The sequence below is a fragment of the Mustela putorius genome, unplaced genomic scaffold (assembly GCF_011764305.1).
Source record: "Mustela putorius furo isolate JIRA1106 unplaced genomic scaffold, ASM1176430v1.1 tig00000193_pilon_pilon_pilon, whole genome shotgun sequence".
Taxonomy (NCBI): domain Eukaryota; kingdom Metazoa; phylum Chordata; class Mammalia; order Carnivora; family Mustelidae; genus Mustela; species Mustela putorius.
In genome coordinates, this window is record NW_025421309.1 from 767,399 (window position 1) to 785,940 (window position 18,542).

Genomic DNA, 18,542 nt, shown 5'->3' on the forward strand with positions numbered 1-18,542 from the left:
AACAAGCCCCTGGGAGTGTCCCGCCCTGAGTCGACAGCCGCGGACCAATGGAAAATGGCGGCTGACGGTGGTGCGGCCTGAGGTAGGTGGAGTCACCCCAGACCTGGACGGGAGCCTGGCGGGGTCAGCCCCTGACGAGCTGCCTGGCGCATGGCTGTGTGGGGCTTAGGGGGCCGCCTGGGCCTGCTCGGGGGTGTCGGCGCCGGTAGACTACTATGTCCCCGTTTCCAGAGCCACCGCCCCCAGGGCGTGAAAGACGGGGACGGGTGAGTGCCTGCTGGGCTGGCAGCTCGGCTACCTGCTGTGAATGGTGGTCGCTGTGGTGACGTCACACCGCTATGAGATCACCGCCGCAGCCGGTGACGTCCTTTCTTAGGCCTAAGCGGTCACGTGGCCACGCGGGCACCGTAGAAGCCAGAGACCGAGATTTCTTTGCACAGGGCCGAAGGCAGCCCAGCTCTCAGGCGTCCAGGCAGGGCCTATCCCACAGGGGGGCGAGGAGGGCCATCGTGCCAGGCCTTGCAGTCACGTGGGGCCTCAGTTCAGATTTTGACCTATGTCCGCGGCGGTTTCTCCTTTAAGACACAGAGATACACCGACTCGCTCTGAAGATGGCTGTCATCATATACCTTTAAATTTGCAGCTCATCGCTGGACCTCAGAACCTGAAGCGTACTATGCATTAATAATGGATCGATATAGTTCATAGATCCAGTAACGGAATGTTTTGAACAACATTCCAAGTTTCAGTGTTGAAGCCTGTATTAAAGGCTTTATGTGGCAATTTGAAAATGCCAGAATTTGACTCTGTTTTAGCAATTATTCATTTTTGAGTGTACCTGAAGCTTCACAGAATGTTAGTGGCCCAGATGGCTTTCTCCCAGAAGCCAGCACTTGCGGAATAGAAAAGAGTTTGGATGGGTGGAAGTAAGAGTTCGGCGGAAGTAAGGTAGTCTTGGGCATGAATCCCAGCCTTATGTGTTCCTGGGTGACCTGGGAAGGCAAGGCCTTCAGTTTTCTGAGTTTTCTCCACGTGAAATGAAGGGTGTAGGTAGCTCCTACCTTTGGGGCTGTGGAAAGATTCCCCGGATGATTCCAGGAGATAATGCCAGGAATCCAACACAATGGAGAGACTATGGAAAGTGATCAGTAAACTCCGTGAATATTTATTGAGCATGAGCTACTCTGCAGTTATGGATATGGGCAAGACACAGAACCCACCCACAAAGGGTAGAACTAGGAAGAAAGAGGGGAATGGTGTCAGCAAAGGAGGGTTAAATGCTGCCTTTGAGGCTACAAGCAGCAAGATGAGACCTGCTGAGGGTGGTGTCACACTGGGTAAGCCATTCCCACTCATTCCACTGTCTTGATGTCTATTTCTCCTCAGGCCTCAGTCTTCCTTGAAGACACCCAAGATCCCCAAGATATACACCAAAACAGGAGACAAAGGTAGGAGCAAGTGAAACATGCAACAACAACAACAAAAAAGTCAGCTTCATCTTAATGTTTTGTTGGGGCGCCTGGATAGCTCAGTCATTAAGCGTCTGCCTTCAGCTCAGGTCGTGGTCCCAGGGTCCTGGGATTGAGCCCTGTAATAGGCTCCCTGCTCAAAAGGAAGCCTGCTTCTCCCTCTCCCACTCCCCCTGCTTCAGTTCCCTCTCTCGCTGTGTCTCTCTCTGTCAAATAAATAAAATCTTTAAAAAAAAGTTTTGCCTAATTGTTCCCAGTCCTTAAAAATTATGTAATGGATCTCAATAAATATTAATGTTCTGTGAAATGAAGGATGCCTAAGATCTATATAAAATATATATATATATTATGTATATATATATATAAAATATATATATATTTTAAAGATTTATTTGAGAGAGAGAGAGAACACATGCACGAGTGGGAGGGAAGGGTAGAGGGAGATGGAGAGAGAATCTGAAGCAGACTCTCTGCCCTGAGCACAAAGCCCAGTGCTGGGCTCAGTTGTACAACCCTGGGATCATGACCTGAGCCAGGTGCTTAACTGATAGAGCCACCCAAGCGCCCTACATGCCTAAGATAATGCCTAAGATATATAAGTGATAAAAGCCAGTTGCAGAACAATCCAAGTAATTGAAATCCACTTGGATAAAACTGTGTTGTGTGTGTATGTATGTATGTGTTCAGATAGGCATGGAATAGTCTGAAAGCTTACACCTGGGAGAGGGATTGAGTTTTGAGAGGGAACGAACAGAAGGGTTTTCATCGTTTGTGGTACATACTTCTATCCTGTTACTGTTTGTAATGAGCGGATATTACTTTGATTATTTAAACAATACCAGAACAGGACGCTTGGGTGGCTCAGTTGGTTAAGCGTCTGCCTTCGGCTCAGGTCATGATCCCAGAGTCCTGGGATCGAGTCCCGAATCAGGCTCCCTGCTCATCGGGCAGCCTGTTCTTCTGCCTGCTGCTCCCCTCTCTCTGTGACAAATAAAATCTTTTTTAAAAAAATAAAATAAACAGTGGCACCTGGGTGGCTCAGTGAGTTAAAGCCTCTGCCTTCGGCTCAGGTCATGATCTCAGTGTCCTGGGATTGAGTCCCACATCGGGCTCTCTGCTCAGCAGGGAGCCTGCTTCCCTCTGTCTCTCCCTCCTGTCTCTCTGTCTACTTGGGATCTCTGTCAAATAAATAAATAAAATCTTTGGGGGCGCCTGGGTGGCTAGTTAAAGCCTCTGCCTTCGGCTCAGGTCATGATCTCAGGGTCCTGGGATCAAGCCCCACATCGGGCTCTCTGCTCAGCAGGGAGCCTGCTTCCTCCTCTCTCTCTGCCTGCCTCTCTGCCTACTTGTGATCTGTCAGATAAATAAATAAAAATCTTAAAAATAAATAAATAACAAAATAAAATCTTTGGAAAAAAAAACAATACGGGAATGTAACATACAGAAAAAACGTGAGATGTGGAAGAACATGTCAGTCTGACACATTTTCTAAAGTTTAAAACTGTGCAGATTAGGGCGCCTGGGTGGCTCAGTGGGTTAAGCCGCTGCCTTCAGCTCAGGTCATGGTCTCAGGGTCCTGGGATCGAGTCCCGCATCGGGCTCTCTGCTCGGCAGGGAGCCTGCTTCCTCCTCTCTCTCTCTGCCTGCCTCTCTGCCTACTTGTGATCTCTCTCTGTCAAATAAATAAATAAAATCTTTAAAAAAAAAAACAAAAAACTGTGCAGATTACTAGTGTATGTGTATTTTGGTGGGTCTATACTTATATAGTAAAAGTGTGAACATGTACAGGAGACACTTAATGCCACTGAACTGTACTCTTAGAAATGGTTAAAACAGTAAGTTTTGTTTTACGTATATGTTATCACAATTTAAAAAAAAAAGGGAAAGAAAATGTGCCCAGAGACAACAAGCAGAAGGTAGTGTTGATGCCCTCCAGCAGAGACCCTGAAGGACAATGTGGTCCAGTCAAGCTGGGTCATTTAGCTCCTTGCATAGCACACTGTGGGCTCAGTGAGAAGATACTGGAAAGACCTCATTGTAGGACCGGGCTTAGGGTAGGTGATTGGGGGAGAGTTCCAGGAAGTGGGGCTTTCGCTCTGGATTGGATGCTGTAGGGAGCAAGGCTAATTTTATAGTTGGGTTTCTTAAATCACTCTGAGCTAGAAGGTAGGAGAGAAAAAGAGAAGCTACAGCTATAATAGAAAGAGAAACAGCAGTCCCTCGCCTTGACCAGAAAATGGGGATGTTTGGTCATGGTTACAGTTTGGGCAGTGTTCTGGGCTCAGACATGATTAGGGAGGCTCTCGTTTGGACCTCGGTAAGATGGTGTTCATTGAACTCGTCCAAGTTCCAGCAGGAGAGCCTGCTGTGAGCGCCAGGCCTGCTCCTGACTTCAGGGAGCAAGTATGCTCTTTCTCTGTGGTTAGGGGAGAACAGGGGCAAATTGTGACCTAGGCAGAGATACAGAGGACTTCGATTTTATATGAAGTATAATTATGATGTATACATAATATGTCAATCTGTGTCTCATTTCTTTAGCAGGATGGTTTGTCCATGATTTAGGGGGCTTAAAAGTGTATCAGGAAAGAAGTGAGGGTAGGGTTTACCCTTAGGAGTAGCAATAGAAACGGGGTCCGTGGGGGCTTCAGGGATCTGATCCTATTCTAGTTCTCGATGTGGTTGCTGATCACGGGTATATTCAGGCAGTGGCGATTCTTCAACACGTACACTTCATTCTTTTTAAAATTTTATGTATTTGAGAGAAAGAGAGAGCCGGGGGAGGGGCAGAGGGAGAGAGAGAATTTCAAGCAGACTCCATGCTGAGCGGGAAGCTCAACACAGGGCTCAATGCCAGAACCCCGGGATCATGACCTTAACCAAAGGCAGACTTAACCTTAACTGACTGTGCCCCCAGATATCCCCAGCTTGTACTCTTATGGTTTGAGCACTTTTCAGTGTATATGTTATACTTCAGGTGGAAAAAGTTTTTTTAAAGATTTTATTTATTTATTTATTTGACAGAGAGAGAGATCACAAGTAGGCAGCGAGGCGGGCAGAGGGGGGGGGAAACAGGCTCCATACTGAGCAAGAGCCTGATGCGGGGCTCGATCCCAGGACCCTGAGATCATGACCTGAGCTAAAGGCAGAGGCTTAAACCACTGAGCCACCCAGGTGCCCCCCCTTCTTTTTTAAAAAAAGATTTTATCTACTTACTGGAAAATTTCTTTAAAAGGAGTATATCAAGAAAATTTTTAAAATCTTGACTTGAGTGGCTAAACATTTTTTCACAGGGTTTTCTAGCACCTTCACTGGAGAAAGGAGATCGAAAGATGACCAAGTGTTTGAAGCCGTGGGAGCGACGGATGAATTAAGTTCAGCTATTGGGTAAGGCCAACGGGAATGACCTTGAGGTTGATTTTGAACTGGCGTCAGTCTGCCTAATTCACGTGAAGCTCCCAAGAGTGCTGGCTGGTCTGTCAGGCTGCCAGCCCTCAAGGAACCCGCCTCGGCCTGGTGGCGCAGGGCCTGTGTTCTGGTCCCTGAGGCTCCTGGGCTCCTTTCCCTCTGCCCTGCCTGCCCCTGTCTGAAGCTGTCTCGCCTCACCCCACCCCCAGCTCCCCCACTCTTCAGGCGAGTACGAGGTGAGGTGCTCATGACAGATAACGGCAGATGCAGACGGTTGGCCAGCAGAGCAGAGAAGGCAGATGCTTTGGTCTGTGTGCGAGGGCGGTAGGGAGAGGCAGACACCAGATGATGTGGGCCGAGGGGTAGGATGGTGAGGTGCGCATCAGCGGTTTGAGTCAAGCAACTCAGCAAACCATCAGCCCCCAGTCCATGCGGGCAGGAGACCGGGGATGCCTCAGCGGTGGCTCTGCAGCATGTGAACGAGCATCTCCATGTGCCAGGCATGCCCAGCAGAGTGCCTCAGCCCCCGTGCTCCATGGAGCCCATGCTCCCAGAGCCCAGCTCTGGGGCTGGGAAGCAGACAGACACTAGAGGGACATCTGCAGGCAGTGGGGGCCTGATGCCACAAAGCTCCAAGGAGGGGCCAACGCCTGGCCTGTGTCGCAGGGACATTAGCCCCTGCTTTGTGCCAGGAGGCTAGTGCTGTGCCCAGGGCAGATGGTGTCCAGCCTACAGAGCTGTCCCACACTAGATGACAAATGACACATTTGTCTATTTAGTTCTCACTGTGAGATGGGCTACCGAGGCGCCCTGGGGGTTCTTCATTGGCCCTTTGGAGGCCGTTCACTCTTGTCTTCGCTGGTGTGCCCAGGATGTGGCCTGCATCACGTGGTAACACTGTCAGCCCCAGTCCCCTCATTCTTCAGCTTCTGGGTGGGTCCAGCCAACGGGAGGCACCAGCAGATGGGACATTAGTGGAGGCAGATGTGGGAGCATTTCTGCTCCTGCTCCCCAGTGACTCTCACCCAGCCAGCTGCACATTGGGGTTCCAGCTCTCCTGGGGTGGTGACACCTTTGACCCTCCCTTACCCCTTCATGCCCCTGTTTTTCCTCATCTTTGCCAGCCAGTGTCAGTTTCCAGAACTGTTCCCATACTCTATTCATAGTCCCTTTGCCAGCCTTTCCTCCAGGAATCCTGCAAAGACACCACTGACTTTTCCCTGCCGGGATTCTGCCTGGTGCAGAGAGAGGGTGCAGAGTTTGGAGGGAAACAGGAGCTGGGGTCCTGGGTGCTTGGTTTCCCCGTCCCACCTGCCTTCCCAGGGAACTCCTACTCAGCCTTCAGAGTCCCACCTCTAGCACTGCTTCCTCTAGGAAGCCCTCCCTGAACCCCAGCCAAGGCCAGGTTCACAGGACTCCGGCCCTTTCCTCCAGAGCGCTGACCTCAGTTCACATGCAGTCATCTCCCTGTCCTGCTGAACAGAGCCTGTGTCCCATGCGCTCATACAGACCTGCCTGGACTGGGCCAGAGCTGGCATGGAAAATGGAAGCATTGACTGGTTGAGTAATGGGTATGAGAAAGGCATTTTGAGCAACACACACCTGCTAACCAAGTGAAAGGTTCTGACATTCTTCTTGTCAGCAAGAAAATTACCCCATGTGTTTGAGCAGTATTAGCTGGGTGACCCATCCCAGCAAACTAGCTGCCTCATGTAAGGCAGGGCCCAGGCACGTTCTGTTAGAAGCAGATTCTTTTCTTTTTCCTCATAGGTTTGCTTTGGAATTCATCACTGAGAAAGGCCACCCATTTGCTGAAGAGCTTCAGAAAGTAAGTAATACCGTCTCACCCCGCACTGGGCTATTACCCGTGCGGCCAGGCGGCCGTGACCGCACTTGCCATGTGACCATCTCTTCCTCTCTCTGCCACCTGGGGCTAATTGCTCTTTCACTGGGAGCCTTAGTTTCTCCACCTGCTAAACAGGGACACACACCATCCTCCCTCCCAGGCAGGTGGTGAGGCTAGTACTCGGGGGCAAGTGTCACGTGCAGTGGACTTGACCCAGGGCAATTCTGCCCCATCCCAGAAGACACTCAGCAACATCTATTGTTATTTTCGGTGGTTACAAGTGGAGGGGGGGCGCTCCTGGCATCCAGGCGGCAGAGACCAGGGACGCAGGTAACATCCCACAGTTCATGGGACACCCCCACACCAGAGAGTGCTCCAGGCCCGGACATCAGCAGCCTCTGGGCTGGAGAAAGCCAGGAAGGCCAGTAAGCTCTCCACCTTCGGACTTTGTGGCTGTTAGTATTTGTGTTGTCCAACTTAGGAAGCATAGAGGCCCTGGCCCCCAGACAGGCCTTCGGCAGTGGGAGGGACACACCCCCCACCCCCGAACATGCAAGACAAGGTTACAGTCTACAGGGTGAGCAGAGACTAGAAACTGCTCCTTGCAGGTCAGCCCTAAGCCCACTGTAGTCCTCCAGGCCAGGCCAGAGCCCACTTAGGCTCCTGGGAACAGACGGAGGGTAGTGAGGGGGCTGCAGAAGGATGGGAGACTTCAATTGCTGGAACATTCTATGAACAAGGCCCCTCTGTGCACTGGAGGATAGTCTGTAGCCTCACAATGGAGAAATGGTCATATCCCCATATCCCCTGTGGTCATTTCTAGATGTGCTTATCTCTGAGCAGAGTTTGCAGAGGGAAAAGTCTGGGAAGGTGGGCCATTGACATGATGAGCTGACCTGTGCTTGAGGCCCTTGTCCTCTGGATCACAGCATCAACATCACTTCCTCTGGGGCCTGGGCTCCCACCTGGCCCCTCGCGGGCACCACCAAGGTGGTGAGGTGGTATGATCCACCTGTCTCCTCACTGGCCAGGGCCCCCTGAGGGTGCAGCCTGTGACTTTTTACCCAGGAGCACTGCCTGGGCCTTGCCCTCCTCACAAAAGCACTTGAGCTGGAGGTCATTGTCCATGTTGCATGGGGATGCCGGTTGGGAATCAACTAGAGCTGGGGTCCTAGTCCCAAACCAGTGCCAGCTCCCTCCAGTCCTAGGGGCAGACGCTGTAGGAGGCCAAGCCCCGGGGTAATATCGTTACCGTGCCTCCCCCTGGAAGCCCCAGAGACACCAGACTCACTCAAGTAACTCACCCAAGTGGCAGCCCAAGGAGGGTTCTGGTCCACTGCTGGGTGGGCGGCCTCTGCTCTCCTCTATCATGTCCTGCTCCTGGCAAGCTGTCACCGTGACTGTGTTCACAGAGGCCGCAGGCCCCCACCCACCCGACAGCCCCCCATGCAGCTTGAGTGGACTCTGGCTAGGCACGGGGTCCAAGATGGTGTTGCAGGTGTCCTTGGCACGGGTGCCTGTGGCTTGTTGTCATGCAGGGGCTGACCACGTTCTCCCAGATGCTCGTCCTTTGTGGTTTCGAAAGCACTGTCATGTTTGGTGTCTTGGCCCAGCTGTCCTACAGTGGAAAACCAAAGCTGTCAGTTTAGAGAAAAGGGAAAAACCTCGAGGGGCCTAGGCATGAGGGAGGTGAAGATGGGTTAAGAAGATACTTGTCACTGGGCCATCACTGGGTGCTTGTCACTCCTCATTGGTGTGACCTGGGTATCCCCGAGGGACCCAGGGCCCTGCTCAGCAGAGTTGGCGTGCATAGGGTTCAGGCCAGCCTTGTTAATTCATCAGCCTCCAAATGCCGGCTAGCTAAGGGATCAGAGCGTCCCCGCCAGGCCCGCCCAGGGAGCACCTCTGCATGCAGAGCCCGTCATCTCTGCTTGGCCTGCTGCAAGTGGATCTTCATTCTCACCCTATGTTGCTTCCCCAGATCCAGTGCTTGCTGCAGGATGTCGGCTCTGCTCTGGCCACGCCGCACTCCTCAGCCAGGGAGGCTCACTTAAGTAATGTCTCTGTGCTCGGAGGGCCTGAGGTGGTGTGGGGGGGACTCTGTCCTGGGTGTCCCCTGGGTCCCCTGGCAGCCTGGCCCCTAGACCCCGAGAAGGAAGGACCTCCCGAGCCCATGGGAGGGGTTTGCAGAACACCTGGGCAGAAGGGACGCAGGGGTGGTTTCCTTGGTCTGGCGGGCCGTGGATGTCATGGCCGTGTCTTTCTGCTTCACCCCTCAGGACACGCCACATTCGAGGCAGGGTGCATCCTGGAGCTGGAGCAGTGGATCGACAAGTACTCCAGCCAGCTGCCCCCACTCACAGCCTTCATCCTGCCGGTAGGCACTGCGGGGTCTCACCCAGGGGGTGGCTGCCAGCCGGGCGTGTTCCTGGAGACACACAGACATTGACTGAGTTCTCTCTTTAATTTTTGCTGGTAACAGAAGCTGCCCGCCAGCCTCTCGAGTCCCCTCTAGACCCTCACAGGTCTCTCCCCCACCCCTGCAGGGCCCCTGGAAGCAGAACACTGCCCACTGGGGTACAAGGCCCTATGTATCTGCCAGCCCATCTGGCTGCTGTGGGCACACCTACCCCCCACACCGGCTTCCCCCCTCCTCCACCCCTGCCAACACACACTTTCTCCTTGCAGTCGGGAGGCAAGAGCAGCTCTGTGCTGCACTTCTGCCGGGCTGTGTGCCGCCGAGCAGAGAGACGGTAAGGGGGCCGAGGGAGAGGACGGGGCAGGTCCCAGGGCGGTTGGCTCCGTGCCTTGCAGCCGGCAGTGGACAGACCTTCGTCTGCCATTTTTGCCATACCAGGTGACCACCAGCCAGACCAAGTGTCTGTTTTCAGGGGATGTCACACCATGAGCAGGGCTGTGAGGGACGTGCCATGGGCACAGGGATGCCTTGTGAGGCAGGAGTTGAAGGCTTGGGGGGGGTGGGGAGGGGCAGTGTGTGGGGCGAGGAGATAATCGGGGCAGAGGTGACCCTGTGTGGAATGGACACAAAGGAAGCTGAGTGTCAGGGTCCAGGGCGAGAACATGCAGGGCATGGTGAGACCAGAGGCCACGGGGCCTCATCGGTGCAGAGGGGTCTGCCTCTGTCCTGAGAGCCCCAAGGAGCCATGGATGATGGGTTTTAGGCCGTGGGGTAACATGAAGGGACCCTGCCGGCTGCTGGGTAGAAAAGGGCCCAGAGGAATCCCCGTGGCTCTGGGGGGCCTAAGAGGGTAGCTCGCCACAGACCCACCAGCCACTGTGCCAACACCTCTGACGTGGAGTCAGGTGGGGGGGGGGTCCCCCAAGAGCTCCCAACAGCCTTTTCAGAGAAACTTTAAAAGAGCTCACAGCAAAGCCTCCATGGACACGGAGAGCAGCTGCCAGCCAGCTTTCCAGAGAAGTGGAAGGAAAGCCCCACTTGGGGAGTCGGTAGGGCTGTGCTAGGCACTTCCTGTTCCTTATTTCATTGATGCCATGTGATAACCTTGGCAGAGAGGCGTTCGCAGCCCCCAGCATATGGGAGTCAGGGAACTGGAGCTCAGAGAGGTGACGTCCTGGCCAGGGCAGTGAGCCAATTGCTCCTGAGCTGAGCTCTGTCCACAGCCTCCCATCATAAAACTTTCCTTACTCACGGAAGGTTCTTGGGGCCAAGCAGTTGGCCAGAGTGATCTCGGGTAACAGAGCTCCCAGGTAACAGAGTTCCGGCCTCAAAAGAACAAATCAATTATTTGTGCAAAACTAGCCACCTCGGCAATGCTCCTAAGAGCAAAACATTGGAGAAACCCAAAGGCCCAGCAATGGGCCCCCTACAGAGGATGGGTCCTCGGTACACAGGACAAGGAGGTAGAGATGTGCCTAAGGGATGGAAAAGCCACTTGGGCAGGGGCCACAGATGGAGAGCCTCAGGTTGGGGGGAGCACCTCCCCGCAAGGGTTCTGCGGCAGAGGGGACGTGCAGGAGGGGCCTAGCAAGGGCAGATGGCAGTCCGCTGTCTGGTACGTCTGCATCCGGACCGGCAAGGAACAGCTGGTGTGGGACCCAGCCCCGGGACCCCAGAGTGCACGTGACGTGGTGTTTCCTTTCCTTCCAGTGTGGTGCCCCTTGTCCAGATGGGTGAGACGGATGCTAACGTGGCCAAGTTCTTAAACAGGTACTCAGATGGAATTCGGGGCATCCCAGGCCTCCCTCTGAAAAACTAGGCCCACTGTGGCAAGTGACAATAAGGCCAGGGGCCCCACATGCTCCTTCATTCCTTTCATACCCACGGAGGGTCTGCGACGTGCTGGGTGCTGGGCCAGCCTCAGGGATGCTGCTGAGAACAAGGCAGGCACCATCCCTGGGGAAGTGACGATTTCACTGGGAGAAGCTCTTAAAAAACTGGCAGCACAAAACATAAAAACAAAGGGACAGTGTGTAGCAAGGGGCCCACTTTCAGGTTTGAGGGACCAGGGAGCTCAGGCTGGGATCTCTCAGCCCCTCCCTGCAAGGCCCCGGGGCCATGTGAACTGAGAAGAGACAGCACAGCCATCCGAGCCCAGGACCCCCCCCCCCCCCCCCGCGCAGGACTCGGTGAGCTGGGCTGGCTCTGGGGAGGCTCCACCAGATTCTGTTAAAGCCTTGGCTCATGCGGTTGGGGCCCCAGGGGCCCCTGGGAGCTGTCCTGGGTGTCCAGAAAGTGACTTCACAGCCAGGGTTTGACCCCTTGCTGTGGTCACTCTTCCCACCGGGCTATGATCTGAGCAGCTCCATTCTTCCTGGGAGGTGGGTGGGCCTGAAGGGAATGAGGAAGTTTCCATTCCTCATCATGGTAGTGATCTTTGGCGAACATTATAGTCCAGAGTGTGTGGGCCGAGCCCGTTCATTCCCTCAGCAAGGAAAGCGGCACTGAGCACGTGAGATAAAAGTATGTCACTACCCTCCAGGAAGGGGGGACTCCCAGAGTAGAATCTGGTCCCAACCCCCACCCCCAGAGAGACAGTCAGGCATTGGCGGGGCGGGGGGGCGCGATCCCAGTGGGAGCGTGGGTCTGGGAAGGTTCCAGTAGGACCTGGCACGGAGCTGGCCTCAGAGTAGGATTGGGGCGGGAGAGGAGGAGGAGGGTGGGGGTCAGTGCTCAACATGGGAACAAGGAAAAGTGGGGGAACCACTGAGAGGTAGGCGGCTTCCTGAACTCACTGTGGCCATCCTAAGGGCAGGCTGGGCCTCTCCAGTTTGGGGTGTCCCAGTCCCAGATGCTGGCAGGTGCAGAAACCAGCCATCAGGTGCATCAGCCCTATGGAGGTTGCAGGTGTGGAAGTAGCAGCCTCGTCCAGCAGCACACGCCTCAGCCCTGTCACCCGAGTCACAGAAGGGGGCCTGGAGGGCCATCCATCAAGGCCGAGTTGGCTGCGTACCCCTGTCCTGCCCAGTGTTCCTAGGGCATGATTTATATTTCCTCCTTGAAGGCTAATATGGGAAGGATCCGGTTAGCATTGATCTCTCATTTCAAATCATCCCATTGACTTCTCTGCCCCTCCAGACTCAGCGACTATCTCTTCACGTTAGCCAGATATGCAGCTATGAAAGAGGGGAATCAGGAAAAAATATACAAGAAAAATGACCCGTCGGACCAAGCCTGAGGCACGTGGAAATAACTCAAAGTGGGGAGATCTGCAGACCTCTCTTGCAGGCGAAGGGTGTGTCCTTCCTGTCCTGATTCCTGAAGATCCTGGCCGGGGTAGGGCTGCATGAGCCTCCTGCCCGCTCCCCTGGCCTCTCCCGGGTCACAGAGAACGTGGGAGTGAATGAATGGAGTATTGCCGAAAGTCAGGTCAAGTGACTGCTGCAAGGAAGAGCCACGTAGAAAAAAATAAAAGTGGGACAAGCTGGAGCCATGTGCGTGTGTGTGCCCGCTGCACGCCCAGGGCCGTGGGGATTTGGAATGGAACCAGAGGCCCTTGGAAATGGACTTGAGGTTTAGCTTGGCCACGCAGACTGTAAATGTCACGTTTCTAAAGGGGAAGGCAGAGGGGATTTGGCAGTTTGGTAGCCTCTGAGCCACCATCCCTGCCCGTGTGGGGGGAGGGGAGTTGGGGGGACAGGTCAGACCCATGAGGGGTGTGCACAGCAGGAGGGAAGCCCAGAGACCAACCACCCTCCTGGAGGAGATCCTGCCTTCCTTGGTGGGGGAGCGCTGAGGGACGAGGGGCAGAGACCTTGGTGAGAGGGAACAGCACTGCTCAGAGGAGGATTTCTTTCTTTGCTGGTCTCAGCCTCTGAGATCTGTGCCATGGCTGTACTTTATTTCTCTTGTCACCCCGCAACCGCACCCCCTGCCCCCACACGAAACAACTCTGCCAGTGCCAGCTGTGTCCTTGGGAAGGGGATACTTATGCAGGGCAAGGAGGTGGCCCCGAGAACGTGAAGACAGCACACTGCTAATGGCAGGAAATGACTCCGGAAGGGCAGGCTCTTGCGAACCTGTCAGGGCCGAGCCGCCTAGTCCGGCAGCAATCACTCACTCACTGAGCAGCCCCAGCTCAGTGCCAGCCACCAGCCCGGCTCAGGGAGCCTGGTCACACTGGTTCCTGGCCAGCGGCTCCGCGACTGCAGAGACCATCAGTCACGTGTGGACTTTGGCTCTCATTGCCACCACCATGTGCCTGCTAGTTTTGCCAAAGGAACAGGGATAGTGCATCCTGCTGGGTTGGTCCTTGGGTTCCCAGCAGGACACGCTGACCCTCTTTAGCCAAGACGGCGTGGCCGAGGCCCCAGCGAGCGTGGGTGAGGGCGAGGGCTCCCCAGTGGCTAGCAACAGGCCTGGTACACCGCGGGTGCTTAGTACTGGGGGGCAGAGCTGAACGCCTCGAAGGCAACAGCATGTCAGGAGGGGCTCGGTGCTCAGGCTGGGGTGGCAGGACCTCGCAGGGACAGGGACCCACTCTCCTCACTCAGTTTTGCCTGCCCCTTCAGATCCTGCTGGAAGGAGCAGGACATAGTTACCGAAACGACAACCTCACGCCCCTAGCCATGGTCAGACACCCTGCAAAGGACAAGAGAAGCTCTGTGAGTCAATACAGCATCGAGGGAGTCTTCAAAACAAAACAGTCGGCCTATTGCTGGATCCCGGGCCCCAGCAGCCCTTGCCAGGCCATCACAGGCCTGACTTTCTCCCTCCAGGTCCCCAGGCACTGTCTCAGCCTCCTCCTGGTGTTGGCCCACAGACATTCCCCCAGACATTGCCTGGGTACAGGGCCCATTAGGCAGCTCGGGAGGGGCCTCCCGCCTTGCCAGCCTGGGGAAAACAGCAGGCCAGCTCCGCGGGCCCAGAGGACGGACTGGAGGGGAACGTTAGCTCCTCTGCGGTGCCTTGCGGAGCCCAAAGCAAAAGGTAGCCTGCGCACCCCTCCATGCACTCCTCAAAATAGCCTCCCGTATCTGGAGCCTGGCGGGGAAACATGAACGTAAAACTTCGCCATCAACACACACGACTACATGACTAGGCACAAAGCCCTTGCGGCCTGAAGGTTTGCACGTGGCTGGGAAAGCTTCCAAGATCTAGCCCCTTCGCACCTGAGGCAGGCTCTGGCAAGAAAACAGTGGGCTGCTTTTACTTAAAATTATGAGGCCTCGGGGCGCCTGGCTGGCTCAGTCGGAGAAGTGTACAATTGTGGGGTCGTAAGTTCGAGCCCCATGTTGGGCAGAGAGAGTACTTAAATATAAAAATTAAGGGCGCCTGGGTGGCTCGGTTGGTTGAGGGACTGCCTTCGGCTCAGGTCATGATCCCGGACTTCCAGGATCCAGTCCCGCATTGGGCTCCCAGCAGCTTGGGGAGTCGGCTTCTCCCTCTGACCTTCTCCTCTCTCATGCTCTCTCTCACTCATTCTCTCTCAAATAAATAAATAAAATCTTAAAATAAAATAATTAAAATTAAAAATATGTGAGTCCTTGTTGATCATAGGTCTTTTGCATAACTTAGATTTTAAAAAATAACATGTGAAAATTGTATTTATCCTGACTTCTGGGGTATGGGCGCTCCGGTATGCTGGCTCACCTGCCTTCCCCTGCCCTGCCAGGCTCTCGGGGCAGGGACACATTTAGTTCCCCTGCTGGTGGTTGGATAGAGAATCCACACACTAACCAGCACCCGGGAGGGGTTTACCGCTGGCCAGGCCCCGATCCAGGGGTCCCATAGTCCGCATGCTCATTCAAACTTCACAGCGACCCCAAAATGGGCACTTTCTGCAGGGGAGAAGACTGAGGCTAGAGGGAAGCCCCTTCCTTGTCTCCGGGAGTCAGTCCGGAAGTCAGCACCAAGTGCCGGCCCAGGATGGGGCCTTGCAACTGCCCCCCGACCAGCACCCCTTGACAGCCGTTTTAATTACGACCTGGGCCGCCAAGAACAATGTCAGTTGCTAATAGATTCTCCTGTCTCATTTCTCAACCTAGTTTCCCTTAACTGATATCTCCTGGCTATTGTTAATGTGCGTTTCTCACCGAGTAATTTTCTCAGCCTGAACTTGTAACACATCCCAATGACAAACGTCCTGGTTCCGAATCCCCCGTCAGCTGCAATGTCACCCTCGCCTCCTCCCCCATGACACCTTCCTCCGACAGCCCATCCAGTTTTATGATCGCTCTGTCCCAGTTATCACTACTGAACCTTTAAGAATCCAGACGCACTTCGAGTTTAATTGAATAAAATTCCTTGTATAATAAATTCCGCATGAATGCTACATAAATCAGCACCTGGAAGGATTTGTGGCTAATCCCTCCCTTCCCTCGCCCGGGCTTGGGAGTCTCCCTGGCAATACTGGACCCAAGCTATCCCGGTCTTGCTTACTGAGGGGACTCACCTTTGCAAGCCCGATTGGGCGTGCTATCCTCCTTCTCCCGGAGTCCCTCATGGAAGGCTATGCTTGAGCCCAAGCAGAGGCAGGGGACAGGCAAGCTGAGGACATCTGAGGCCTTGGGGATGTTCCTTGTGTTCTCTCCCACTCCACAGAATCAGACATTTCCAACAGAGGCCACGTGCACACTCTCTGAGGACAGACACGCACAGGACGTGGACAGTTTGAGGCAGACCACAGAAGCTCCAGGGATGTATCGCTTCTTTAAAATAACCAGTGGAGGGGCGCCTGGGTGGCTCAGTGGGTTAAAGCCTGTGCCTTTGGGTTCAGGTCATGATCCCAGGGTCCTGGGATTGAGGCCTGCATCAGGCTCTCTGCTCTGATGGGAGCCTGCTTCCTCCTCTCTCTCTGCCTGCCTCTCTGCCTACTTGTGATCTCTGTCAAATAAATAAAATCTCAAATAAAATAAAATAAAATAAAATAACCAGTGCAGGGGCCCCCAGGTGGCTCTGTGGGTTAAGCGTCTGCCTTTAGCTTGGATTATGATCCCAGGTTCCAGGGATCAAGTCTCGCATCAGGCTCTCTGCTCAGTGGGGAGTCTGCTTCTCCCTCTCCCTCTACCTGCTATTCCCCCCTGCTTGTTCATGCTCTGTCAAATAAATAAATAAAAATCTTAAAAAAATAAAATAAATAAAATAACCAGCACAGCCCACTCTTGATGAGCCAATCTGACTCTCAGACTGCCTGCCCCTGGAGTCCGCAGACCTCCGGCCTCGCAGGGCAGGCTGGGGAGGCCAGGTCTCTGGTGCTTGAGATCATGGAGGGCAGTGAACAGTTAGACACGGAGCTGGGCATCAGCCTAGGCAGACTTGGGTTCAAGACCAGCTGTGAAACTTCCTAACTTCATGATTCTGGGTGGCTCACTCCATCTTTCTCAGACCCACTTCTTCATCTGTGAGATGGGAAGGACAAGAATATCTACCCCATAGACAGAGGCCACCGAGACAGCTTCATAAGGTGGTACTTTAAAGGACTTAGGGGTGCCTGGGTGGCTCTGTCGGTTCAGTGTCCAACTCTTGGCTTCGGCTCAGGCCATGATCTCTAGTTCGTGAGATCAATTGCCAAGTCAGCCTCCGTGCTCAGCATGGAGGCTGCTTGAGATTTTCTCTCCCTCTGCCCCTGCCCCACTCCACCCCCCACGTTCTTTTTCTAAAATAAATAATCTTTTTTTAAAAAAAGAATTTAGGGGGCACCTGGGTGGCTCAGTGGGTTAAAGCCTCTGCCTTTGGCTCAGGTCATGATCCCAGCGTCCTGGGATCGAGCCCTGCATCGGGCTCTCTGCTTGGCGGAGAACCTGCTTCCTCCCTCTCTCTCTGCCTACTTGTGATCTATGTCAAATAAATAAATAAAATCTTAAGGGGAAAAAAAAAAAGGATTTAGCATAACCCCCAGCAAATTACCTGGTTTTTTTTGTTTGTTTTGTTTTGTTTTTAAGATTTATTTGAGAGAGGCAGAGCACGAGTGAGAGGGGCCAGCAGGTGGGAGACAGAGAATCCTGAACCAGACTTCATGCTGAGTACGGAGCCCAACAAGGGGCTCGATCTGAGCCTAAATCAGGAGTCAGACGCTCAGCTGACTGAGCCCCCCCAGGTGCCCCAAGTTAACTGTTTTCATAGTTGTTGTTACAACTTGAATTCAGGTTTCAGCCCTGCCGCTTCCCAGCTGAGCTGCCTCCAGTAAACTGTTCGACCAGGCTGAGCCTGTCTTTTATCTTTTACGACTGGGGCTGATGATTCAGCTTCCAGTGGTTCAGGGAATAAGCCCATGGGTTTGGCACGTGGGAGCTGCTCAAGAAAGAAAATGTAGCTATTGTTGCGTTGTGTCTTCTCCTTTTTAAAGCACTTTCAAGGAGCTCAGGCTGGGGTGAAGCTCAAAAGAGCCCTAAGTAGTGCCCCTCCGTTGGTTTGGACTTGCTGAGACCAGGGGACACACGCGGCCTCTGGCGGCGGGGGCAGTCCCAGTCAGACCAGAGGCCCTGGCTCCAGTATTCAGACAGAGCGGTAAAAGCTGGGAGGGATCTCAGAGATCACCATTCCCATTTTACAGATGGGAAAACTAAGGCCTAGAGAGAATTTAGTAAGTAAATATTAAAAATGACCACAAATTGAGTAGTGATTATGTCCAGGCATCTTGCTAAACACCTTACCTGCAATGGCTTATTTAATTCTTCCACCCGGCCATGAAGGTGGTACTATGAACATCGCTGTCATCTGTAAATTCCAGTGAAAAACCAGCGCAGCTGGGAGAAATGGCTTTCTCAAGGTCACATGGCTCTAGGAAGTGAGGCTAGGCTTGAAGTCAGGGCTCTACACCCTTCACCACCACAACCAACCTTTTCTCAACTCTCAGCTGTATGCTCAGGTGGGCCTCAATGTCTTCTATTTCTCGGGACCCACTGAGGCCTGTGCACGTAGTCTCCTCATTTTACAGGTAAGGACAATGAGGCCCAGAGAGGTGAGGTCGCTTGCTCAGAATCCCACAGGGTCTGCTGGGGAGGACATGATGGCTATGATGACATCCTCATAAACGGCTGACGTTTACTGAGCTCTTGAGCAACACGAGGAATATTCTACGGTGATATGAGAGCAGCTTGTGCATTTAGCACGTCCCGCCCACCCCCCAACGCCCCTCAGGCAGGAGGAATCTGTAGCTTTGTTGCAGATGCAGACACGGGAACTGAGGCCCAGGGAGAAAGCACTTCGGCCGGTGGCGTGCAAGTAAGAAGCCATACTCGGACTTGAACTTGGATCTGTCCACCTCTAGCACGCTCTTACCTCTCCACAGTGACTCATGCTGCCTGAGGTCTCCCTGCAGGCAGCAGTGGAGCTGGGACGAGAATCCTAGTTTTCAGATTCCCGTTGCGCGGCTGGCTTTGGGACAGTGGTGATGAGGTCA

At 53.9% G+C, this 18,542-nt stretch overlaps 1 protein-coding gene and 2 long non-coding RNA genes across 7 annotated transcripts; 1 reads left to right on the forward strand and 2 right to left on the reverse strand.

Moving 5' to 3' along the window:
- Nucleotides 1–90: 90 nt before the first annotated feature.
- MMAB (metabolism of cobalamin associated B) lies at nt 91–12,628 on the forward strand. Of its 3 annotated transcripts, none has more exons than XM_004779120.3 (9): nt 91–266; nt 1,387–1,448; nt 4,760–4,853; nt 6,645–6,702; nt 8,702–8,774; nt 9,000–9,097; nt 9,409–9,473; nt 10,850–10,909; nt 12,278–12,628. In XM_004779120.3, exons 1-9 carry the CDS (start codon nt 151–153, stop codon nt 12,375–12,377), a joined length of 726 nt encoding a protein of 241 aa, XP_004779177.1. In that variant the 5' UTR covers nt 91–150; the 3' UTR covers nt 12,378–12,628. The 3 variants fall into 3 exon arrangements, with proteins under 3 accessions (XP_004779177.1, XP_004779178.1, XP_012904716.1); XM_013049262.2 differs by lacking the exon at nt 91–266 and adding an exon at nt 393–948; XM_004779121.3 differs by lacking the exons at nt 8,702–8,774; nt 9,409–9,473.
- On the reverse strand, nt 4,849–18,516 carry LOC101686095. 3 transcript variants are annotated; one of them, XR_006605757.1, is made up of 5 exons: nt 18,422–18,516; nt 17,794–18,135; nt 15,594–15,779; nt 8,916–9,148; nt 4,849–8,338 (listed from the first exon to the last, which is right to left on the reverse strand). It is a non-coding gene; the product is annotated as an uncharacterized LOC101686095 (long non-coding RNA). The 3 variants fall into 3 exon arrangements; XR_001177325.2 differs by having other exon boundaries at nt 17,794–18,516; XR_006605756.1 differs by having other exon boundaries at nt 8,684–9,148; nt 17,794–18,516.
- LOC123391149 lies at nt 11,309–12,281 on the reverse strand. Its single transcript, XR_006605758.1, has 3 exons — nt 12,153–12,281; nt 11,935–12,031; nt 11,309–11,643 (listed from the first exon to the last, which is right to left on the reverse strand). It is a non-coding gene; the product is annotated as an uncharacterized LOC123391149 (long non-coding RNA).
- Nucleotides 18,517–18,542: the final 26 nt, after the last annotated feature.